The sequence below is a fragment of the Centruroides vittatus genome, unplaced genomic scaffold, assembly GCF_030686945.1.
Source record: "Centruroides vittatus isolate TY-2023 unplaced genomic scaffold, ASM3068694v2 contig_347, whole genome shotgun sequence".
Classification (NCBI taxonomy): Eukaryota; Metazoa; Arthropoda; class Arachnida; order Scorpiones; family Buthidae; genus Centruroides; species Centruroides vittatus.
In genome coordinates, this window is record NW_027122171.1 from 304453 (window position 1) to 326385 (window position 21933).

The 21933-nt window shown below is 34.8% G+C and overlaps 2 protein-coding genes across 2 annotated transcripts; one reads left to right on the forward strand and one right to left on the reverse strand.

Annotated features, from left to right (window-relative positions):
- The first annotated feature begins 921 nt into the window (after window positions 1-921).
- On the forward strand, window positions 922-6952 carry LOC136974289 (thymidine phosphorylase-like). The gene is made up of 9 exons (XM_067269126.1): window positions 922-1156; window positions 4220-4422; window positions 5348-5576; window positions 5646-5764; window positions 5831-5993; window positions 6066-6287; window positions 6353-6481; window positions 6544-6692; window positions 6791-6952. The coding sequence occupies exons 1-8, from the start codon at window positions 997-999 to the stop codon at window positions 6684-6686; spliced, it is 1368 nt and encodes a 455-aa protein (XP_067125227.1). The 5' UTR covers window positions 922-996; the 3' UTR covers window positions 6687-6692; window positions 6791-6952.
- A 507-nt stretch (window positions 6953-7459) lies between these two features.
- On the reverse strand, window positions 7460-8412 carry LOC136974358 (uncharacterized). Its single transcript, XM_067269211.1, has 4 exons — window positions 8271-8412; window positions 8035-8205; window positions 7783-7962; window positions 7460-7599 (listed from the first exon to the last, which is right to left on the reverse strand). Exons 1-4 carry the CDS (start codon window positions 8329-8331, stop codon window positions 7547-7549), a joined length of 465 nt encoding a protein of 154 aa, XP_067125312.1. The 5' UTR covers window positions 8332-8412; the 3' UTR covers window positions 7460-7546.
- Window positions 8413-21933: the final 13521 nt, after the last annotated feature.

Genomic DNA, 21933 nt, shown 5'->3' on the forward strand with positions numbered 1-21933 from the left:
CACTTCCGGTAGCAACTGCTCAGCGCACTGCTGAATAAAAGAATGCGCGGATTGTTTCACTTAAATAGAAGTAGAACAATCCCTCCCTCCTTCCATACCTTTAACAATAGCAATGCCTAAAATAAACTTAACCAGAATTTATAAATATATTTGTGTATATCGCACTACTGAAACGTTTATGTATATGATTCATTGTAACATCATTACTATTTTTATATAATTTTAAACGCATTGAAACAAATGGGTCTGTGGGCAGTGTCAAATAATCTCCCTGGTCAATTCGACTTCTCTTCATTGGCTAGAATTTCTTTGCAGATCGACATAGCTCCAGTGTGAAATTGTAAGAGAGTGAAAAAATATCCCAAATATAAAAACGTACGGTCACGAATAAGATCCAAACATTTGTTGAAGTGATCCCAATGTTCTTTGGTGACCGTTGTCTGTGGAGTTTGTACCCAGCACGTGTAGTTCCTGGACAACGAGGAATTTTCCGGGTTTTCTTCACGTGCCTAACACTTGAATAAGGCCAATTTCTCATAGAAAGTCCTAGACTTTTTCTGACTTCAAATGGGGATGAGTACCCACATTTCTGGAGCAGACTGCATCAATGGGTGCTTACGTTGGTGTCCCAGATAGGTGGTCTAACGCCTTGAACGATGTAATAAATCTTTAATGGTAGAATTTGAAGTTAAGACTATTTACAAAAATATACATTATCGAGTCTATCCATTTATCCTTTAACACCATCAAGTAGAAGAATTTTTATTAAGGGTAACAGAATAATTCTGCAATAATTTAATTAAATAATAAATTGTTTCATTAAAAAAAAACACCAAAAATATAATGAAAAACTCGTTTTGAAACCGTAACCGAAAGCGAAACAATTATCTACTAATATGTTTTATAAGCAAGAGATAATATTGCAATGATTCATTCTAAAATCTTCAACTGTTAAGCGTTATCAGAGAATAGCAGGAAGGAGGAGTCGACATAATTATGGACACGTTCTGTACAAAACTAAGGTCTATCATCGAAAAAAAACGTGACGGAGGTAAACTAACAACAGAAGAATTGCATCATTTTATAGAAAAAGTAGTCGAAAAGGAACGTAAAGTACAAAATGGCGAAAGGGTGGAAGATCTCTCGGGACAAATCGGTAAGTTTTGTATTTATAACGTAATTTTACGTTAGGAATTTGAAATTTCTTTCTTTATTGACTTGTCTTGCGCAACTTCCTGGTTTCTCAGTATTACATGAAATGACCTTCGACTGATTAAGTGCATGAAAATGAAACTTTGCACTTAACTAAGTTGTATCTTATCGAAATAGTTTTAATAATTTGAATTAATTTAATTCGTTAATTGTTAATTTAACACCTAACACATGACTATCGTGTGCTGATTCGTCGATAAGTGTGTTTAAAGTAACACAAACAAATCTAGAATTAATTTACTAATTTTGCTTATCTTAGATACGTACGATGAAAATAAAATTTTACCATACATGTATATGGATTTGTAGTTTTAAAATTGCTGCAACTTAATCACTCTGCAATAGTTTAATTAAATAATAAATTGCTTCATTTAAAAAAACACCAAAAAAATATAATGAAAAACTCGTTTTAAAACCGTAACCGAAAGCAAAATAATTATCTGCTACTGTAATATGTTTTATAAGCAAGAGATGATAATGCAATGATTCATTCTAGAACCTTCAACTGTTAAGCGCAGGGTTACCACTCCTTGGTTTTAAAACCCAGATCTGGGTTTTTCGACCTTCTCTTGGTTTCTAGGTGGTTTTTTTTATTTCGTAAAATACGGTTTTTTTCTATAAGTATTAGATATTAATGGTGCGGTTTTTTTATATATTGTTTAAGTATCAATTTCCCTTGAAAAAATTTCCCTTTTTTTCAAAAAAAATTAATTGATTTAACTTCACAGTTAGTTTAACCGTAGTTATTTCGTCTGTACCGCATTTCATCAGAGACAAAGACTATTGGGTTTTATTCACATCATTCTTTATTTCACTATGCATTTCGGGTGCAATCTTTTCCGTTTATTTTGCGCCCCTCATCAGGTGTTACATTTCTACAATTGGTAGTATGACTTTACATATACAGTACAGTCTCGATTATCCGACCTAAACGGGCGGGCAAAACTTCGGATAAGCAAAAATGTCGGATAATAGGGAAGAATTAAGAAAAAGTTTATTAAACATCAAACTACTTACACTTTTAAAAATTAAGCACCTAAACATTATATTTTACAACAAATCAACAGGAAAAAAAAAAATCATTACACGATAATGTTATACAGTCATTTCTACTATGAACATTGGTTCTTTATACCATTTGGTGGTTCCATTTTTACATAGTAAATTACACAGAATCTGATGACAGATGATTGTGTTTGCCGGTAACTCTTTGGCATCTACTTCACTATCATGGACTGATTGCATTCTCAGATGATCTGATTCGTAGTCACTGTCAGGAAGAAAAATGTCGTCATTGGAGAAATTGTCATTTTTCTCCAAAGTTCTGAAGATAAATTCTCATAAGCAACAGGATAATGATATGTCATTTTATTTCAATAAATATAAAATGACTTAACTATTGAATCGTCAAAGAACAGGTTGCTTGCTAAACAAGAGATCAGTAGGAAAAATCTTAGCTGTTCGCTGTATGAACCCAAACCTGAACTAGAGATGCATACAAGGAGTTTGTCACCAAAAGGTATAAGAAGCAACAAAAAGAGCATAAAGATTGTACTGTTAATGGAAAAAGAAGAACAGGGTAGCTGTGAAATAACATTACCTACTGCCAGTGGCGTAGCTATGGTTATCCGGCCCGGTGCGGAACCAGATTTGTGGGCCCCCGAAAAAATTTTTCGGCAGGGATGTCCTTTTTCCGTAATGGTAATCGGAAACGTCCAAACGAAAACAAGTAATTTTTTCTATAAATTTCGGCTTTTGAATTTATTTATTCCGTTAAAAACATTGCATTTAGACGTTCAATTTCTTTCGTTTGATGAATGATGCATTAAGTATTTTTTTGTTTTGTTTACGTAAACGGACTAAAATATTTCTGTGCAGTGGTTTATATAGTGTATAACTAGATTACAGTTGAGTTGCTGATTTTCCTGTGTAATAGGGGCCCCAGCTCGAGCATACAAATGCCAAATTTTGCTTTGTTCTGATTGCCGTGAAAAATTTTTCGGGTCTTTTTTTCTTGTGATTTTGGGGCCCCCATGGGCCTATCGCTTTCCAGGGGCCCGGTGCGGACCGCACCTACCGCATCTCCTAGCTACGCCACTGCCTACTGTGTAAATTAGGTAATAAATGGTTTTTTTTTAATTTTTATTATAGTGTCTGTAATTATAACAGCAAAAATGTACTATGATAAAGTATTTATAATTACATTTTAATCATGAATTTTTCTGGGTTTTTTCCCATCCAGACCCAAGTTTTTTTCGTATGTCGCGAGTGGCAACCCTGGTTAAGCGTTATCAGAGAATAGGAGGAAGGAGGAGTTAACATAATTATGGACACGTTCTGTACAAAACTAAGGTTCATGATAAAAAAAAATGACGGAGGTAAACTAACAACAGAAGAATTACATTATTTTATAGAAAAAGTAGTCGAAAAGGAATGTAAAGTACAAAATACAGTAAAATACAGTTTGCTGTACAGTCAAACCTGTGAAAGACGGCCACTGACGGAACGAGTAAAATGGTTGTTGTTTGGAGGTTCGACCGTATTTCAAGAATAGTCATTTCTTTCTTAACTTTTACTGAATTTATGTCTAATCTTACAGTGAATAATATTAATTAAAAATACGCTGGTGACAATTTCTTAATTCGGTAATCATTATGTTATATATTTTGACAGACAAGGAAATAATAAATTGTATCGTTATTTATAAAAATTAATAGAGTTAAATACAATATTTTGATTAATTGTCATTGTGTACAATTTTATAAATCGATAGCGTAACTGATAGACATGTAGAACAGGTAAGCTGTTTATGAGTCAACACAGTATAATTGATATATATTTATATGTCAATATATACAGCGTAGAGTAGGAGAACTTTCTGCCCCTAGTTAGGTGTCAGACACACGAGGAAAAGCCAGAAAACTTCACGCGGCCGTTCCGTTATTAAGCACGAACTCACGATCAGTTTATAAGCATATTTGATTGGTAAATTTTTGGTATATTTTAGGTGCCATGCTCATGGCAATTTATTTCTCTGGATTGGACGACGGAGAAACGGCCACATTGACTAAACTCATGGTAAACTCCGGTAAGGTATTTAAATGGAAGGATGAATGGAGAGATATCACTGTAGATAAACATAGTACGGGTGGAGTTGGAGATAAAATTAGTCACGTGCTAGTACCCGTTTTGGCAGCGTGTGGATTAAAGGTAAACTTTTTTTTTATTTAGTTGAATAAAGTCTCTTCACAAAATTTGACAGCAAGATGCAAAAAGAATTCACTATATTCTTAATTCATCAGACGAGGATTTCTCTTCGAGTGTTTTGGTTTACGATTATTCGGTTTAAAAAATGATTAAGAACTACAGTCGTCCCGCGATATCCGTGGTCCACCAGTGGCCGAGTGACTGAACACTGGGCGCGTGGTCTCCATGATATAAGTAGCAACACCAACCTGTTAAGAATACCTATCATATTCGTGTTGCTGACGTAACTCGAGACTAAGTTTCCTGGTCACGTTTGTGCCAGACTAATGGGTTGGCCAAGTGCATTTTCCGAATTTTCTTTACCTGGTAATCTTACTAACTCGCGACTAACTACCAGTGTTCGGTGGTTTTATCCATTTGGCCACTGGTGGGCCACAGTAATAAGTTTTTGGCATTTTGATAAATCGAGCTTTAATACCTCACCGCTGACATCTGGGGTTTGTATAGGAATGATGAATATTTTTGTTGGGGAATCAGCCATGTATACCTCACTGAAGGATATACTTGTTCGGATTCGAACCGGAAGAACAGTTCCATGAATTGTTCAAGGAGGATCTGTCTGATAGATCGATCATCCCTGGTTCTGTCCAAGCGATGTTAAATATATATCTTGAGTTAAATATAAAATAAATAAGTAATTTAAATTAAAGTAATTAAATGATTTAAATTTTAGAAATAGTAATAAATACATTAATTTATTTTATATTTAACAAGAGATAGCAGCTCTGGAAGGTTGCCTAGTGCCAAATTGATTAGTAATTATTTACACTTATAGCCCAATAAGGAATCCGGCTGTTCGTTTACAATAATTATCAGGTTAGTTGTATTCATTACAGAAAATAAACTCGTAATATATTGTTTTCTAAAGCTACCAATGATAACTGGAAGATCGTTAGATTTCACTGGAGGAACATTAGACAAGTTGGAATCAATTCCAAACTTCAATGCTAGTCTCGCAGCAGAGGAAGTGGAAAGAGCTCTAGAAGACATTGGAGCTTGTATAATTGGCCAAACGTTAGAATCGGTTCCAGCAGATAAAGTCCTGTATCATTATCGTGATATCACCGGAACTGTCAACAACGTTTCTCTGATAACGGGTAATAAACAAATTACTATATAATTCACAGGATAACAATTTAATTTACTTTATTTATGTGTACTTAAAGGTTCTGTTGTTTCAAAGAAACTGTCTGAAGGATTATCTGCTTTAGTTTTTGATGTTAAAACTGGAAAATCGGCCTTCTGCGAAACTGAAGATGCAGCGGAAGAACTAGCTTCTTCTATGGTATTTCACTTTTTTATAGAAAGTAAACTGAATTTTTTCCATAGAAAATTATATTTTACGCTTCAGGTGAATGTCGCTTCGTCTAATGGTGTTAAAGTCACGGCTTTCTTGACCAGAATGGAAGCTCCCATTGGAAAAATGATAGGGAATTCATTAGAAATTATAGAAACTGTCCAATGTCTTAATGGAAATTCACTTTACGATATTCAAGAGCTTGTAGAAGTTTTTGGTATGTTAAATACGAAGTTTTTGTTGTGTATGTGTACGAACGATTGTTTCTAACAGATTTCTATTGCTTTAGGAAGCGAATTGCTGGTTCTGTCCAAGCGATGCAGAAACGAAGACGAAGCAAAAATTCTGATTAGAAGAGCTCTAACTGATGGAAGCGCCTTAGAAAAGTTCTATCAAATCTTAGTTCATCAAGGGGTAGATAAAGATGTAGCTAGAAAATGCGTGGAAAATCCATCTTCTGTGTTACCAAACACTAAGCACGTGACTGAATTTAAGTATAATGGAAGCGCGGGTGAGCAAATTTTAAGAATTATGGCGTAAAATATCTTAAAATATTTATTAAAACGTATCCTTTAGGCGTTGTAATTGGGATCGATGGGAAGAAATTGGCAAAACTTTGTAAGAAAGAAGAAAGACGAGATGGATATTTAAATTACGGAGTCGGGATAGAATTAACGCTTCATTTGGGTGATTCCATAAAAGAAGGTAAATTATTTTACAAAATATTCAAATTTTAACGCTTTAAGTAAGTGTCTGGTGCTGTTTAGGTGTGACGTGGATGAAAATGCACCACGAACACCCACTCTCTGATGAGGTTTATTCACAAGTACAGTCGAGTCTCGCTGTTGGTGAAAGCTTCCATAAATCGAGTATGATTCTTAAGAAGATTTCTTCGGTTGGCTCTCATTAAGTAACGGTAAATAATTTATTTATTATTGTTTCCATAAGTAAATCTCATACAAAATAATTACTGTAATATATTCGCTTTTAAATATAAATTGAAATATATTACAGAAGCATCTCGTGGACTGTAGTACTTGCTTACTAAAGAAATCGAAATTTAAAATTGTCTAGAAATGTTCGTGTTAATAACTATTTGTGATTATTGTAATGAAATTGTGTAGGAATTTTGTCATATTTTCAGACCAGCGATTAATAAAATGCATTGTAAAGGAATTATTAGTGATAGTTATCGTTGCAAGCTGAGTGGTCACGCCACTAAATATTAGTTGTGTGTTCGCGCCCGCCCAACAAACTAGCTGCATGGAGTTTTCTACATTTTCTCCAGGTGTCTAATACCTGTATAGAAGCCAATTATCTTTAAAGAGCACCGAATACTCGGAGTTCGCGCCTATCAATGGACTGGCCACATGCAATTTTCCGGAGTTTTCCATAGAGAGAACTCCGGAAGGGCACACACCCTTCGACGAATCGCCCAGGTGTCTCGTTGCCACATCCACTGTTTCGCCCTACAATTAGATTATTTTATAAAAACATAAAATTTATTTTATAATAATTTATAAAATTTATAAATATTTTATAATAATTTATTAAAATATAAATTTAATATAATTTTCGTTCAACAGAATATTTAGGAACATTATCTTTATATTATATTAAATGTACAGGTTGCGGATTATACATTATTCCTGTTTTAATATTATTTTCTTAAGCAAAATGGAACATTTTTTTATATTTTATTAATGGAAACAATACGAAATCATCGATTTATATTAAAATAATACAAAATTTTTACATGTATCAGAATATTTAACGGTGAAAATCAGCGCTCTTTAAAGAACAATTCATAGGATTTGATTTTCCTATAAAAAAAAATATATATATATATATGAAATTTGTATTTGTAGGCGTATATTGTATTGTATTTTTAATATAGTGCCCACGTAGGTTGTCTCTCGCAACCCCATTGTGGGTCTGGTCGAACCCATAATTATGGGCCCAATAATTATAATTAATTAAGAGCGAAATTCAAACATTAGACTTACGTTGGTCACACTGTTCTTCTGTTAAACACTTGCCTGTCAAAGCGCACTCATCAAGTAATGAATTTTCACACGAACAAAACAAGTAGGGAAGTATCAGTATAGAGACAATATCACCTTTACTTGTACACACCGACACATTAAAACCGAAAAACACGAATTGTTGATCCGGACCGCATATTTCTAGAAGGGACCATAAACATATCATTAATTTAATAAATTTTGTATAAAAAATAAGTAAAAGTATGATGTTACTCTTGGTACATTCTTCACTCGAAATACACTCGTGTGTTGAGTTATCTCTTACTGTTCCATTTCCACAGTAACAGTTGGAATCAATGTTAACAGAATTGCAGAAGAGTGACTGCCCTTCCGTGCAATAAACCTCGCAGCTGTTGTTACGATATTCCTCGGGCGTAACACATTCTAAAATATAGAAAATAAAACAGTAAATCAGTAACAAAGCGGTAGAAAGATCTAAATAGTTTTACCTTCTCCCGTAACGTCGGTAAAGAAAATGGCGGTTTTCAGAACAAACAAGAGGAAAAACATGTTTTGTTAATTGTGTATCCGATAGAAAACTCTATTTATAATTATTTTATAATATATATATACGTGGTTTTTCCGAATTCAATTGACAAACATTTTTAATCCGGATTCGATGAAGCAATCGAAATTGCGGGGGATCAGTAAACATTTTTGTTTGTAACGTCATGTTGACACGTATGACAAACTTTAAAATTGAAGGATTATATTTTAATACGGAATTTACAACTTTTATATAACAATTTATTAATTTTAATTTTTTACTTGTGACGATAATAGAATTAAATCTTATTCGTGAAAGTCGATTTGGCTTGGTAGGATATGGCAAAGCGACACGTGAACCATCAGCTAAAGGAACTGCCTCGGGAGCGAGTTTCTATTGGAAATTGGACCCTATTTAGGTATTAGACACGTGAAGAAAACCGGAAAGACTCCACGTGGCCAGTGGCTCGATAATTAATACACGAATAACACAAGGGTAGTCGGTTCGTATGTGTTTAATATATACTTTATCATCTAATATGGTGCGCACGATTAATCCATTATTCACTTTGTTGGCTACACTCTATCGATTATTTATTGCTCAACACCGGGATTTATCGACTAATCAAGAACTCTGAGTTTTACGGGTTATAATATATAAAATTTGCCTTCAAAATGAATTTTTGATAACAAAATACGAAACAAATAACATATCCTTTATGCATATTAATCAGCATTTCCACACATCGAGTAATTAAAAAACTCATCTATTGTGTTAAGGATGTGGCAATTTATGTCAATGTCGCATTCAATGTCCTATATGACGTGCATTTCCATTGTCTAGCAGCGTCATGCTAAACTATTATAATTTTTCTTTTAAACACTAAATATAGTTTTTAATTCGGGTTTGTTTGGAAAATAAACAAATTTCAACTCTCTACTTCTGTTTTGTTGTATATACCTACAAGGGAAGTATTGTAACTGTGTCATATTTGACCTTCCCGGTTTTTTGCAAATCTCCACGTTTTCAGATCTCCTGAACCCAAAATTGTCAAAAACAGGAAAAAAATTCTATGGATTTGCGTGTGTCTGTATGTGTTTGTGTTCTGTTAGCATCTGTTTCGTTTAATATCTTAGGCTGGTGTAAACATTAAGAAACGAAATATGGCATGGTAACTTATATATATAAGGAGTACTGTATTCATGCTAATAAATTTTAGTTGTTAAAGGTTGAGAGTTATGGGACTTTAAGATTTGTAAGTACTATTAATAGTACTTACAATTTTTATTTTTATAAAACTCATCTCTGTACTCAATAATAAGCTTTTTATATAAAACGAGTTCATACACAAATATTGTGATACTCTAGCGAGATCAAATCATACAAGAAGCCAAGTTACTCAGTGTTTAAGAAGTAATTTTTTATATCTTTTGGTTTGTCAAAGATGCATTTCGGTCCATGCCTCTCATCAGTCTGACCTGATTTGACATTAGAAATATGTACAGCAGAATAATTAATCATTAAAATTACAAAATAATATACTTTTATAAGATTATGTACGGAGAATGTAGACAAAGTATTGACTTATTCTGAAACCGTGTCTTCATCTAATTATTCTTTACTTCACAACTGGGTGCATAAGTAGACAGTGGGCATCTTTAACATCACTCGTTATTCAGGATTATCTTACACACCGATACACGTTTCAGCTACGTAATAAAATATGAACATGTATTTTCCATATTACAAAATATTATATGATGGTAAATTAAAACATACCTTCTTTTTTAAGACATTTTTTAAAACATTATTAAGAGGTGTTAACTAATATACAAATACCCGTCAATTTTTAGAATACACATCTATAAAATTTCTTTTTTTAAAATACATCTATTTACAGTTGAAATTTCTACACAGGTCATCGAACAGTACTTAACTTTCAGTGCTAATGTTGTATTCCCCGGGTTTTCTTTACTCTCGTTCACATATACTCCACCATACATAAAAGAAACTTATTTAGTATGGAATACAAAAGAATTATAAATAGAACAAGTACAGAGCAGAATAAAAATGAGTATATAAAAGAGTTAAGCATTGCCATGAAGAACTCGGCTTCTACTGTACTATTTTAGATGCGTTTTTGAGGAAAATCGAACATATTTATAGAACTAACTAAAAATTCTCTAATTAGCCTTGAAGAGAGGAGACCTAATTCTCGCATCCAGTGAAAACGGGTATGATCGGCTATGTAAGATAACCTTTGTAGTTATATAAACCAAATTCTATAATATAATACAATAGAAGGATTAGAAGTACAAAATTAGCTAATCTTGATATTATTTCTTGCCCGGGCAACGCCGGACTTACCTGCTAGTTTAAAAATAAAAGAGAAAATGTATTATGGAAAAACCGAAACTCGACATTTGTCCTTAGTTTAGATTAATAGAATCAATAAGTACAAAATCTGTTTTAAGGAGTTAAGCTTAGTTCACACTGAGCGAATAGCGAAAGCGAATGAGAAAAGCGAAAAGCGATTGCGAATTTTAAGCAGTAAATCATTTGCAAGCAAGCGAAAACGTCATCTCGAAAAACAAAATGGCCGCTTCCGATATTCTGTCGTTTTTTTTTTTTTTTTTTTTTTTTTTTTAACTCTTTCCGCCCTGTGGGCACTAAGAGGGCCTCTTTTAGTAGGCCCATTATGGGTTCGGCCAGGCCCACAATGGGGCGACCGGGTGGTGAGGGACGGGGCCCGACATATCCGAACGGACCACCCCCCGAAAAATTCCTGGGGATTATTCGACCCGTTCGGATTCGATCCCGGGTCCCCCAGAGCGGTAGGCTGCCACCTTTACCGCTCGGCCATCCGGCCGTCAAGATATTCTGTCGTTAACCACGTTTGTTTATTAAGAAAAAAAGATACGTCGAAAAGAAAACGATGCGGGTGAGAGAAATATTAAAAATCCGTAATTACAATATTTACTCTATTGCGTGAGAAAGTTTCTGTAGCCATCTTGAAAAGAACAAGAACCACGTGACAACTAGCGGGAATACGATTGGTGGCGAAATTTTTTCGCTAGCGAAACAGTTCGGCAGTTCCGAACTTAGAAGCGATTCGCGAAATGGTAAAATTTGTCGGAAACGACGTCATGTATGACGTATTAGTCGCTCTGTTTTTCGCTTTCGCCAGCGAATCGCGCTCAGTGTGAACTAAGCTTTAGCCTATTTCTATTTGTAAAACGAGAGGAGTATTCGAACTGCGCGACTCGCAACATACCAGGAAAAAAGTTGTCTTCTCTTCTAGATGTTGCGTTAATTTTCTTCTTTTCCTCTCTTTCTGCTTTCTCTTCCTCTCTCCTTTTCCTTCACTTTCTCACTCTCACTTTCTCTCCCTTTCTTCTTCTACCTTTTTGTCTTCTTTCTCCTTCACTCAGTCCCTCACTAAGTCTTTCACTCTCTCTGATTTTCATCATTCCCTATTATTTTATTCTTTGTTTTGATCAGTCATGATTTTGTTTCAGAGGAAGTTGAGGTAATTTGCAATAAGCATGATTGGTCATCCAGTAGTCCATATGACATGAATGGAGTAACATCTGTCATGTAACGACGGTCATTCTCTTCTTCTTTTCCTTCTTACGTTGTCAGATTTATAACAATAAATTGATAATTTTTTTTAAAATTCTAATTTGTTTCTTTGAATTATTTTTATCTAATTCTAATTACTAAAAATTTAGAAAGGAGGGTCCCTAAAATGGGAAAAATAAGCGAAATTCCTTTACAACGTTGGTTGATAAACATAAACAATGCTGGTGTCGCATTTACACACACATCTCCGAGATGTGGGAGCAAACGGTGTCCTGTCTGGTAGTTAACAAATGTTCTTTGCACAACCAGACAAAACAAAAAAGGGATATAAAAAATATCTATATATTAAAATACAATGAAATTTCCAACGTATTATATATCTATATATATATATATATATATATAAAACCATTAAAATAAATCGATTAAAATTATACAGATAATGTTCATAATAATTCAAGAATATATCTATATATATATATATAAAACCACTTGTCCTGACTGACTGCTTGATTGATTCATCATCGCCTAGAGCAAACCGCTGAACCTAAAGTGATGAAATTTGGAATACAGTTAGGGTACGTCATGGAAACGCACACTAAGGCCGCGACTCCACTAGCGCAAAAACTGCCGTAAAATCCCTCGCCGTAAAAGCTTTTAATCACGTGACCAGGGCCGGATTTACATAAGGACATTTGGGGCCGGTGCCCAGGGCCCCCACAAAATAGAGGCCCCTACAAAACTATGTTTAAACATAATTTCTTTTTTCTATTACCGCGACAGACTAGTGTGGCCTAATCATGAGGGCCGCAGGCAAAGAAACCAAACCCGGGAAAAAACCTACGAAACATCGGAAAATTTCGGAAAAAATTTTACATAGGTATTTTTCAATTAAATTAAAATAATTAGTTTTACACAATAAAATATAGTATGTTTACAATAACCTTATTTTTAAATGAAATTTACAACTTCCTAGTTGAAAGTACAGTATTTTGTGTAAATTTGATGTCCCACCTCGGTGCCCACTCCCACCGTATTTGTGCCCACGGCCCTCTGATTGTTAAATCCGGCCCTGCACGTGACTAAGATATTTTACGCCTGAGCAGGTCGTAAAACCAACGTAAAAGCGAGTTGAGCAGTGTTCAACTTTCGACGCGAATACGGCCGTAAAACGGTACCATCCACCAATCAGAATTCAGTGAAATCTAGGTCATTGTGACACGTGCGAAAATGGCGGAAAACGAGCTTTTGTGTGTGTTCTTTCGTGGCTATTCTAGAATAGATCTGGAAAGATTTGTCGAAAACATCCGAAAGTATTCATACATCTATGACAAGAGGTATTCCGATTATAATAATGGATGCCTAAAACACGAGATATGGACGGCCAAAGGAAAATCCTTCATTTAGAGGAGTATATTAAAAAAAATTAAGCTTATAAGTGCTGTATATTATCTTAATAATACGATAATAAAAGTTAAAATATGGAAGTAAAGATATCATTTTTACTACATTTGTAATTATAGTACGGAAAAAACTCGTAGAATATAATCATTGTCTTTATATCGATATATCACGTATACAACCGTAATAGCGCCGTCTCCGTAAAAAGCTTCGCTAGCCGGGCCTCCACCGCAATCCGAGCGCAAACGCAAATAGGTCACGTGATTAAAAGTTTTTACGGCTGTTTTTACGCTAGTGGAGTCGCGGCCTAAGAAGGGATTTTTCGAAATTCTCCGCGGGGGGAGAGCATTAAGGCTTAACCGGAAGAATGGCTTCTACTCTACTATTTTAGATGCGGTTTTTTGTTTTTAACTGCGATTTAGTAGGGTACGCCTTGAGAATGCACGCTAAGAAGCAATTTTTCGAAATTCCCCCGCGGGGAGAATGGGAGAGCATTAAGGTTTAACCGGAAGAACGGCTTCTACTGTACTATTTCAGATGCGATTTTTTGTTTCTGATGGTAATAACTTAATTTCCAAACGTACGTACAATATTTACGTATTACGATTTTTAACCAAATGTTCGAACCGTTTAAATTCGACTTTGTTATTACATATTTGTTAGATTATCGTGTGGCCGTCTAACTTTTTTGCCCTTAGGTAGGATTATCCTTTCCGCGATAATAAGTAGAACAAAAGACGGTGTAGGGCCCTGGAACCAAACGGACAGAGAAAGAGTCACTTTTGGTGAAAACCTCGAAGTACGGAGGGAAAAAGAGTGCTCCAGACCTCAAGAAAGACGATCCGAGACTGAGAGGTGCCGAAGAAGTTAGAAAGAAAAAATAGAATACGGACAGAAAACCTTGAGGACAAACGACGAAGTCAGGAATAGACGAAAGGTCTACAACAAGAGGAGGGTCACGAATAAAGGAGAGTTTCGAAGTGGTGTCCTATCCAAGAGCACATCGCTACGAAAAAACTCCGGGTATTTCTATTCCTTTCCTATCTCTTTTGCTTTTTTTCCATTTTCCTTAATTGTAAGAAAGTTATAAGTTACTATAAGCTGATACGACCCGCGTTTGTTTGTCGCGCGTGTGAGAATTTTATATATTTAGATTGTTATAAATTAAATAATTACTATGGTGTCTGAAATAACGTCGGCCACGATTTTACTTTGTTAATTTTTTAAAAAATATTATTGTGATAGTGGCGAAAACACCAGAGAACGTCTTACCATTTTTGCATGTTTGTCGCGGAGGCAGTTGCCTAAAAGGAAAGGTCGTCTCCGTAATTTTTGTAATTTCCGATGGACTACTGATTGTATGCAACGACAAAGGTTTTATTTTTGTGAATGCTCCGTATTTTTATATTTATTATTTATTTAAATTTAGGGAGTTTCAGATAACGTCATTTATGTTTCGAAAAAAAAAAAATTAAACTCAGATTTATCGTATCTCAAAATTCCACAATATTTGAAACTTGAATTTAGGTGCATTAGCAGTCCATAGTTTGAAACAAACAAAAATCAGTAATTTTACGAATTTAGTAACGACTAATGATTGAGAATCTTAGTGAAGTACCGAATGAGGGCTATTTCTATCAAATTGCAAAATCCGAGCCGGCGAAGCCGCGGGTAACAGCTAGTATATATATATAGGTATGTGATAACAACCAAAATTTCGGAGGGGGAAATGGTGGGCCTCACACTATTTTAAAATATAATCAACTAGTTAAAAAATTAGAATACCCAACAATAATAGAAAAATTTAACTGAAAAAATAATTTATTTATTAATTATTCTAATTGTAATATTTCACCCAATGTAAAAAATTTACTCATTAAAGGACTTGATTACTGTGGCCCAAAAAAATGAAATATGAAGATTTATTATTTAAAAATAGATTTAATTTATATGAAAAAAATTTATAATGTTAAAAAGAAACACAAAACGTTAAACCTTTCTTAAAAGACAATAATTTAATTATTTTACAAGCGGATAAAACTAAACAATTAGTGATATCGAATTTAATAAATAATTTTACTAATCCTGATAATTATATTGAAATACCTTATGATCCATACTCCGAAGAACTACTTATTAATATTTAAAATATTACTGTTAAAGAAAGGTATAGAATATCCCTTTTAATTACAAAGTAGTTCATTATTAATACATTACTTAATCTGAATTGTGATTATTGAATTTTGAACTTAATTATTTCTTAGTAACAACAATTTTTATCATCAAATACATAGTATATTTATAGGCTCCAGTATTGGTCCCAAACTTTGTATGATTGAGCCAAATAATGTTTTAAGTACTATAAGAGGTGTAATTTTTTTATAACAGATATGTCGATGATTGTTTACTTGTATATGACTCCTATTTAACCGATTCTAATGCGATACTCGCCTGTCCTAACTCATCCACTCTGATTTAAAATTTTATATTGAGAGAGAATCCCACGACAGTACAGTGGGTGATCGGTTAACGAACATAATCCGTTCCAAGATTTTGTTCGCTATCCGAATTATTCGTTAACCGATTATCGATTTACCATATGTTTTTATGGAAATTTGTATTAATTCGTTCTGGAGACCCCAAAAAATAAAAAATATGTACTTTCTTACTACGGTTATTTATATGCAATAATAAAAATACATATATACAAGTCTTGCATTTTTATTAGTCATGTTTTTTTCTCTGTGGGAGTTAAAGAATCTGTCTAATGTCGATTGCTTTTCTCTCTTCAGGATTTTTCAGAAGCAATTAATAGCATTGTAATTGTAGAGATTCTTAAGCCTATTAACCTCATTGGATGCCATTCTAAGACAATCGTTCTGAAATTCTCCCACTTCTTCAAAAAAATGTTTAATAGCGGATATGGACATTAATTCTCTTTTTCAGAAGAAAACATATCTCGCCTAGTTTCTTGGTGTTCTTCATTCAAGAGTTCTCGGCATTCTTCTGTCATCAGATCATTCCAGGTTCTCTTAGGTGGGACTCCTACTTATGTGACACAGATGCCATTCTCTTGTATTTAATATTATTTAATTAATGCTTATAAACGAATCGCTTTAAAATATATTAAATAGTTTTTTTTAACTCTTCGTCCCAATATTTCATCGCAGTTGCAGACGGGAGGGCTGTCAATTTCTTCCAATTGCTTCCTGTCATGAGACGAGATAATTTTATCCAAGGTTTTCCAGTTGTCTCGAGTAGTAGTCATTTTCTATAACTGCGCATTGTTCGTCGTCTGTGAAGTTAAATGTACGAAACAAGTGCGTTATCGTAACTCATAAAAACACTCCCGCTTCTTCTTTCACAGTAAAACGCATCTTTGCATTTTGATGAATCCATAATAACTAAGGAATAACTTTCTTATAATCAATTTAACATTTCAATTCCGTTGCTGTGAATCGAAGCCGTTGAAAATCTATTCCAGCCTCAACTCTCTCAAAATATGGGCATTGAAAATGATGACGTAAAATCACTGTAGATTCAAATATGAACGTCACATCTAATTTCAAAATATCCAGTATTGCTGGAGATTGGCAAGGAGCATCGAACAGAATTCTTAATTTATTAAGTCACAAATCAGTGAAATATCTGGTGGGTACGAATTAATTTATAATAGATTTACTTCTTATTATCAAAAATGCAATTAATTGTGTGATGAATTCGACAGTATACTGAAACAAAATACATTTTTACAGAAAACTACTTATATAATACTAAATATAGTATATATATATTTTAGTATATATATATTAAACTAACTATATATACTGATATATATATATATATATTAGTATCTATCTACTATCTATATATATATAATATATATATGTATGTATGTAATAGGTAGAAACAATATGTACTGTACCTTATTATTAATATAGTATATGAGAATATTAAACTTACACTTAAAACCGTCTTGCTTGTCGAAGAAAAAGAAATTGTTGCTTCTGAATCCCACTTCGGCTCTCGATACGGACATTAATACTTCCGTCTGAGAACAAAGAAAACACATTTCATTGTACTGTCGTTACGCGAGTTCTGATTTAAAATGTAATAAAAATCAGACATATTTTAATTGAAATTGAAGTAAAATATTCAATTTATAAATTAAAAAATAATATTTACGATTTTGTTATTGTCATTGTCAAGGAAATAAATGTCCATTATGCAAGTGAAAAACCGTCCCATCTGAAATGTATCAATTATATAATCGTCGTTAAACTATTTATATGATAAGGAGACATACAATTCACAAATTTTCTGTAAAGTAAAAGAAACTTACGTTCGAAGGAATTTTTGTCAAGTAAAGAAAATATATTACTATAACAGCCCACAGCCAACAGATTGCGAAGCATATCAACAGATATTCGTATGTAAACGTTACGTAACAGTACCGCGTATATACTTACAATGCCTGATTATGGAATTTAAAACTATCATCATCAAAGCTTGAATGGTTGTTGAATATTTTATCGATGCTTTTAATAAAATATACAATCGATGACAGTTCCTGTAACGATGTCTTGCTATTAACTTCTTTCCTTCGTATTTTTTCCTTTATGTCTATAATAAATATGTCTAACGATTGAATACAGATGTAAGTAAGAATCCAAAGGAAACCTGTGCCATAACAAATGACGTTGACGTTAGTGAATACGCCAAATAAAAAATGAAAGGTACAAAAACTTTCTTGCCACAGTAATTTAGAGTATTCGTAAGTGTTCCTGTGATACACATATAACAGCGCCAAGTAACAAACACACAAATACTTGGACGAAGCTGAAATACAGAACAACCAAGTCTTGATAATGCAGTAATTTTGAGTGAATTTTCTTTGCGCATTTTACGTTTTCGTCCAGGAGTTTGATCGCTTTTATTATGTGAAATGCATTTGTATTATACAAGTAAAGAAAGAATGGAGAGATTAAAAGTGCACCGAATAATATCAAGCGTGAATGCGTACCGTAGATATCCCATAAAACGAGAATGCCACAGAAATCGTCAATATGAAAATTTATAAAAATCTTTGATAATTGATCAGAAAACAAGAATAAAATGGAAATTATCGTTATAAAGTATGTATTAAATAGAAGCGCTTTAACCCATAAATAATCTTGGCGCATGGGTATAAATACAACAATGACGCGTAAAACGTTTAGATAAGGACGAATTGTATCCAAAAGACAATATTCCACGAAGAATTAATAGATTTATACTAACTTGTAGCCTCAAAGAATAAAATTAAAATTTCTCTTCGTTTCTTCGATATTCTACGTACCTATTATCGACTCAAGGTTAATACTGAATTCCTTACTTTGTTTATATTTTAATTAGCTAAATTAAAAATATGCAAATATTGATTGACATAATGGAAATTAACGTTTTATGGTAATGTTATTTCAAAATCCATTGTATATGTGAAGCTTCGGAAGTGGGCCTACTATTTGTGCAAATAAGAAAATTTTTTTTTGTTTTGTAATTTTTGTATAGAAGCAAATAATAATAATTGTTGTTATTATAAATTAACGTTGTAAAAAGAAACCGTCAGACAAGAAAAAAAATAGTTAAACGAAAAGTGAATATTACATGTCCATAAAAGGACATGTCTGTAGAAATTTCTGAGAAAGTTATTCTTCTCAGGTTGAAACAATAGATGAATTTGAGTACTTAGATCGAACATCTTCGGTAGGAATCGAATTGTCAGTCGATGTTGACTCATCCGACGACCGGGGTTCCGATCTCGTTACAATGCGTAACGAGGGGGGGGACCAATTAGAGAGCGGAGGCAAATCGACATCGACCTATCGGAATGTTCGATCTGGGACTCAAAAGAAAGTTATAAAAACCCTGAGAAAAAGGGATGTGACGTTCTCGGTTATTAGTTCTCTCGGTTCTTGGCTCTTAGAGCTTTGTCTCGCGATTGTACGACGGGGTTTTTTTCCCGTGATCTTCGGCAGTTGGATTACATCTCTTTTGGAAGGTCACCCACTCCCTTGGATTTGTCACCTGTAATTTGAATCGTCCCTGCTTCCGGAACTCTCCCTCGAGAAACTGAACAGTGCGCCCCGAGGCCATCATACTCCTGCGAAACATCGGAGGACTTTTCTTGTGGACTTTCGATTCCGAGAGAAGGCCCAGAAGACTCGAACGCCGCCGCTGATAAAAGTATATCGTAGTTGTAAGCACCTTTTGTTATATAAACGGGTTACGAATGAAAACCTGTCTCTTGAGAGTTTCTTTCACTCCCACACGTGGATCGTGACCGCGCGACATTCTGACTAACGCAGTCGTTCGGCAAACCTCACACTGGTGTCAGAAAGCGGGATCATTTTGATTATTTTTGCAACAATTGCAAACAATTTCAGTCCCACAATAATTGTTGAGGCAGCCGAGAGAAAAGTGGGAAAGAACCATGGAAACAGAGACAGGTTTTCCAGCGCCGACTCGCGACCTAGGAGGCGGCTCAATTAGCGCCCTTTCAGCCTTTAGTGGGATGATACCTACCTACTCGGGAGACGCGGGGCGCGTAACAGATTTTTTCGATACGTTAGGGGAAGTCGCAGGATTAGCAGGTTGGACCCCTAGACAATGTTTAAGCATTGCTAAGTGTAAACTAACAGGGATAGCGAGAGATTTTGCGTGGCGCGACCTCCAAATGAAGGAAGTAACGGAGTACGCAAGCTTTAAACGCTTAATGATAAGTAGATTTGACCGAGAACCATATTCTATTAGGGTACAGAAATTCCACGCGTGTACGCAACGCAAAGATGAAAGAGTTCAAGAATTCGCCGTTAGGTTACAAACGTTAGTTAGCGCGATAATTGTAGATCGAACCGGGTCAAACGAGCAAGAAAATGCCATTATCAAACGGTGTCAGCAGCAAGAATTGGACGAGAAGCTCCGCATTCAATTCTTGCACGGCTTAAATGAAAAAATGAAACGTAACGTAATGACCCATGACCCAGCTACATTTTCGGAAGCGTTAAAAATAGCGATAAGAGAGGAAACAATAGAGCAATTGACTAACAAACAGCGGAATTATATAGGAAACGTAGAGGAGTCTGCAGAGAATTCCCCAACGAAAGCCGACGAGACAAAACCCCATAAGGAAGATGCATTAGAAGCGAAAATAAGTCAAATCGCTAAACAGATAGAAACGTTAGGAAAGAGATTAGACAATCGGTCCTCGACAACGCAAACAACTAGTACGCGAGCAGGAGAATCCAAACAAAATAGACGAATGCCATCACCCGCGTTACGAGGGAGACAGGAAGTAGGTAACCCCAATACCCATTCGAGCTCTCAACGCCGATTCGCGCAGCCGCAGCGCTTACAACAACCGCGTTTTCCTACAAATAACCGATCGTCATTAAATTATTCTGCCCAGATTCCTTCTAGACGATACTCCGGATATAATTCATTTCCTTGTAGGCCGAATTTCGAATGGAGACCAACAAATTATCGGCGATCTACTTCAAATTGGTTAGACAGTAGAATTTATGCGTCGCCCCCACTACCCGATTGGTATGGAGAAGATACCTTCCCTCCGCCCAATCGAGGGGAGTGGAGAGGAAACCCTAACACTCCAGAATGGCAGGTTCCTGTTATAAATAATCCGTTTTCGCCGCGATATCGGGAACAAATGCCAGTCTATCGAGAACAGTATAGACAGATAGGACCTAGGGATGATCAGAACTCTGAATATTTGCCTTTTAACCCGACGCGTTACGCGCAAGGCTGGTTCGTAAACGACCCTAATGCCGAGCGGGCCTTAGATAACGCGACCTTTCCTAAATACTTAGCGCTGCCCAGTCCGGAGGAAAGCCTTCGGCAAACAAATAATGTATCACAGGAGTTAAATAAAGATAGTGTAAGGTTTAATCGAGACGGAAGTAGAATAACTTCGGTGAAAGCAAAAGAACAGCGTCGAGATTTAGAGCAAATAGTAGATTATCCGCGCGAAGCTACTCGTTTATCGGGTGTCGGAGAATCTAAATTTATAAATGAAGATTTACCCCCTTGCACTTTAGTTTGTGAAATCGAAAATAAAAGAGCGAAATTAACAATAGACACAGGCGCGGCAGTTTCTTTGATATCAAAAGATTTCTTTTCGAACTTACGCGAGTTAAAGAAAGCTGAAACCAGAGAGGTAGAGTTACTTAGTGTCACAGGACACACAATAGAGACGCTCGGAAAATTCGATTTAGCATTTAGAATCGGGCAATTGAATTTTAGACACGATTGTTATGTAGTGGACCCCAAAATAACAGAACCTAATGACGGGATCCTAGGTAGAGACGTGATTGAGAAATACGACCTTACGATTTCGATAAAAAACGCGAAGCTTATTTTCCCTAGCGGTAACGAAGTTACATTCTGGGGATTAGCGAACCTTCATAATAATGTTAATAACCCACGTAACATGAGTAAGAATGACAGCGAGTTTGCAATGGTAGAAAGACAAAAGAACGGGAAGGATAGTCTATGTCAAGGAGATTTGAGGGATTTAACCCGAACAAACGATTTTAGAGAGGGTAGCAAAGTGAGTAAAAGAAAAAAACGAAAAGAAAACAAAAAAAATT

Coding starts and splice junctions, on each gene's coding strand:
- LOC136974289 (XM_067269126.1), top strand. CDS start 997: ATGGACACGTTCTGTACAAAACTAAGGTCTATCATCGAAAAAAAACGT. Junction 1,157..4,219: donor AGATCTCTCGGGACAAATCG/GTAAGTTTTGTA, acceptor GGTATATTTTAG/GTGCCATGCTCATGGCAATT. Junction 4,423..5,347: donor TGGCAGCGTGTGGATTAAAG/GTAAACTTTTTT, acceptor TGTTTTCTAAAG/CTACCAATGATAACTGGAAG.
- LOC136974358 (XM_067269211.1), bottom strand. CDS start 8,331: ATGTTTTTCCTCTTGTTTGTTCTGAAAACCGCCATTTTCTTTACCGAC. Junction 8,206..8,270: donor TACCGACGTTACGGGAGAAG/GTAAAACTATTT, acceptor TCTATATTTTAG/AATGTGTTACGCCCGAGGAA. Junction 7,963..8,034: donor GAGTGAAGAATGTACCAAGA/GTAACATCATAC, acceptor GGTCCCTTCTAG/AAATATGCGGTCCGGATCAA.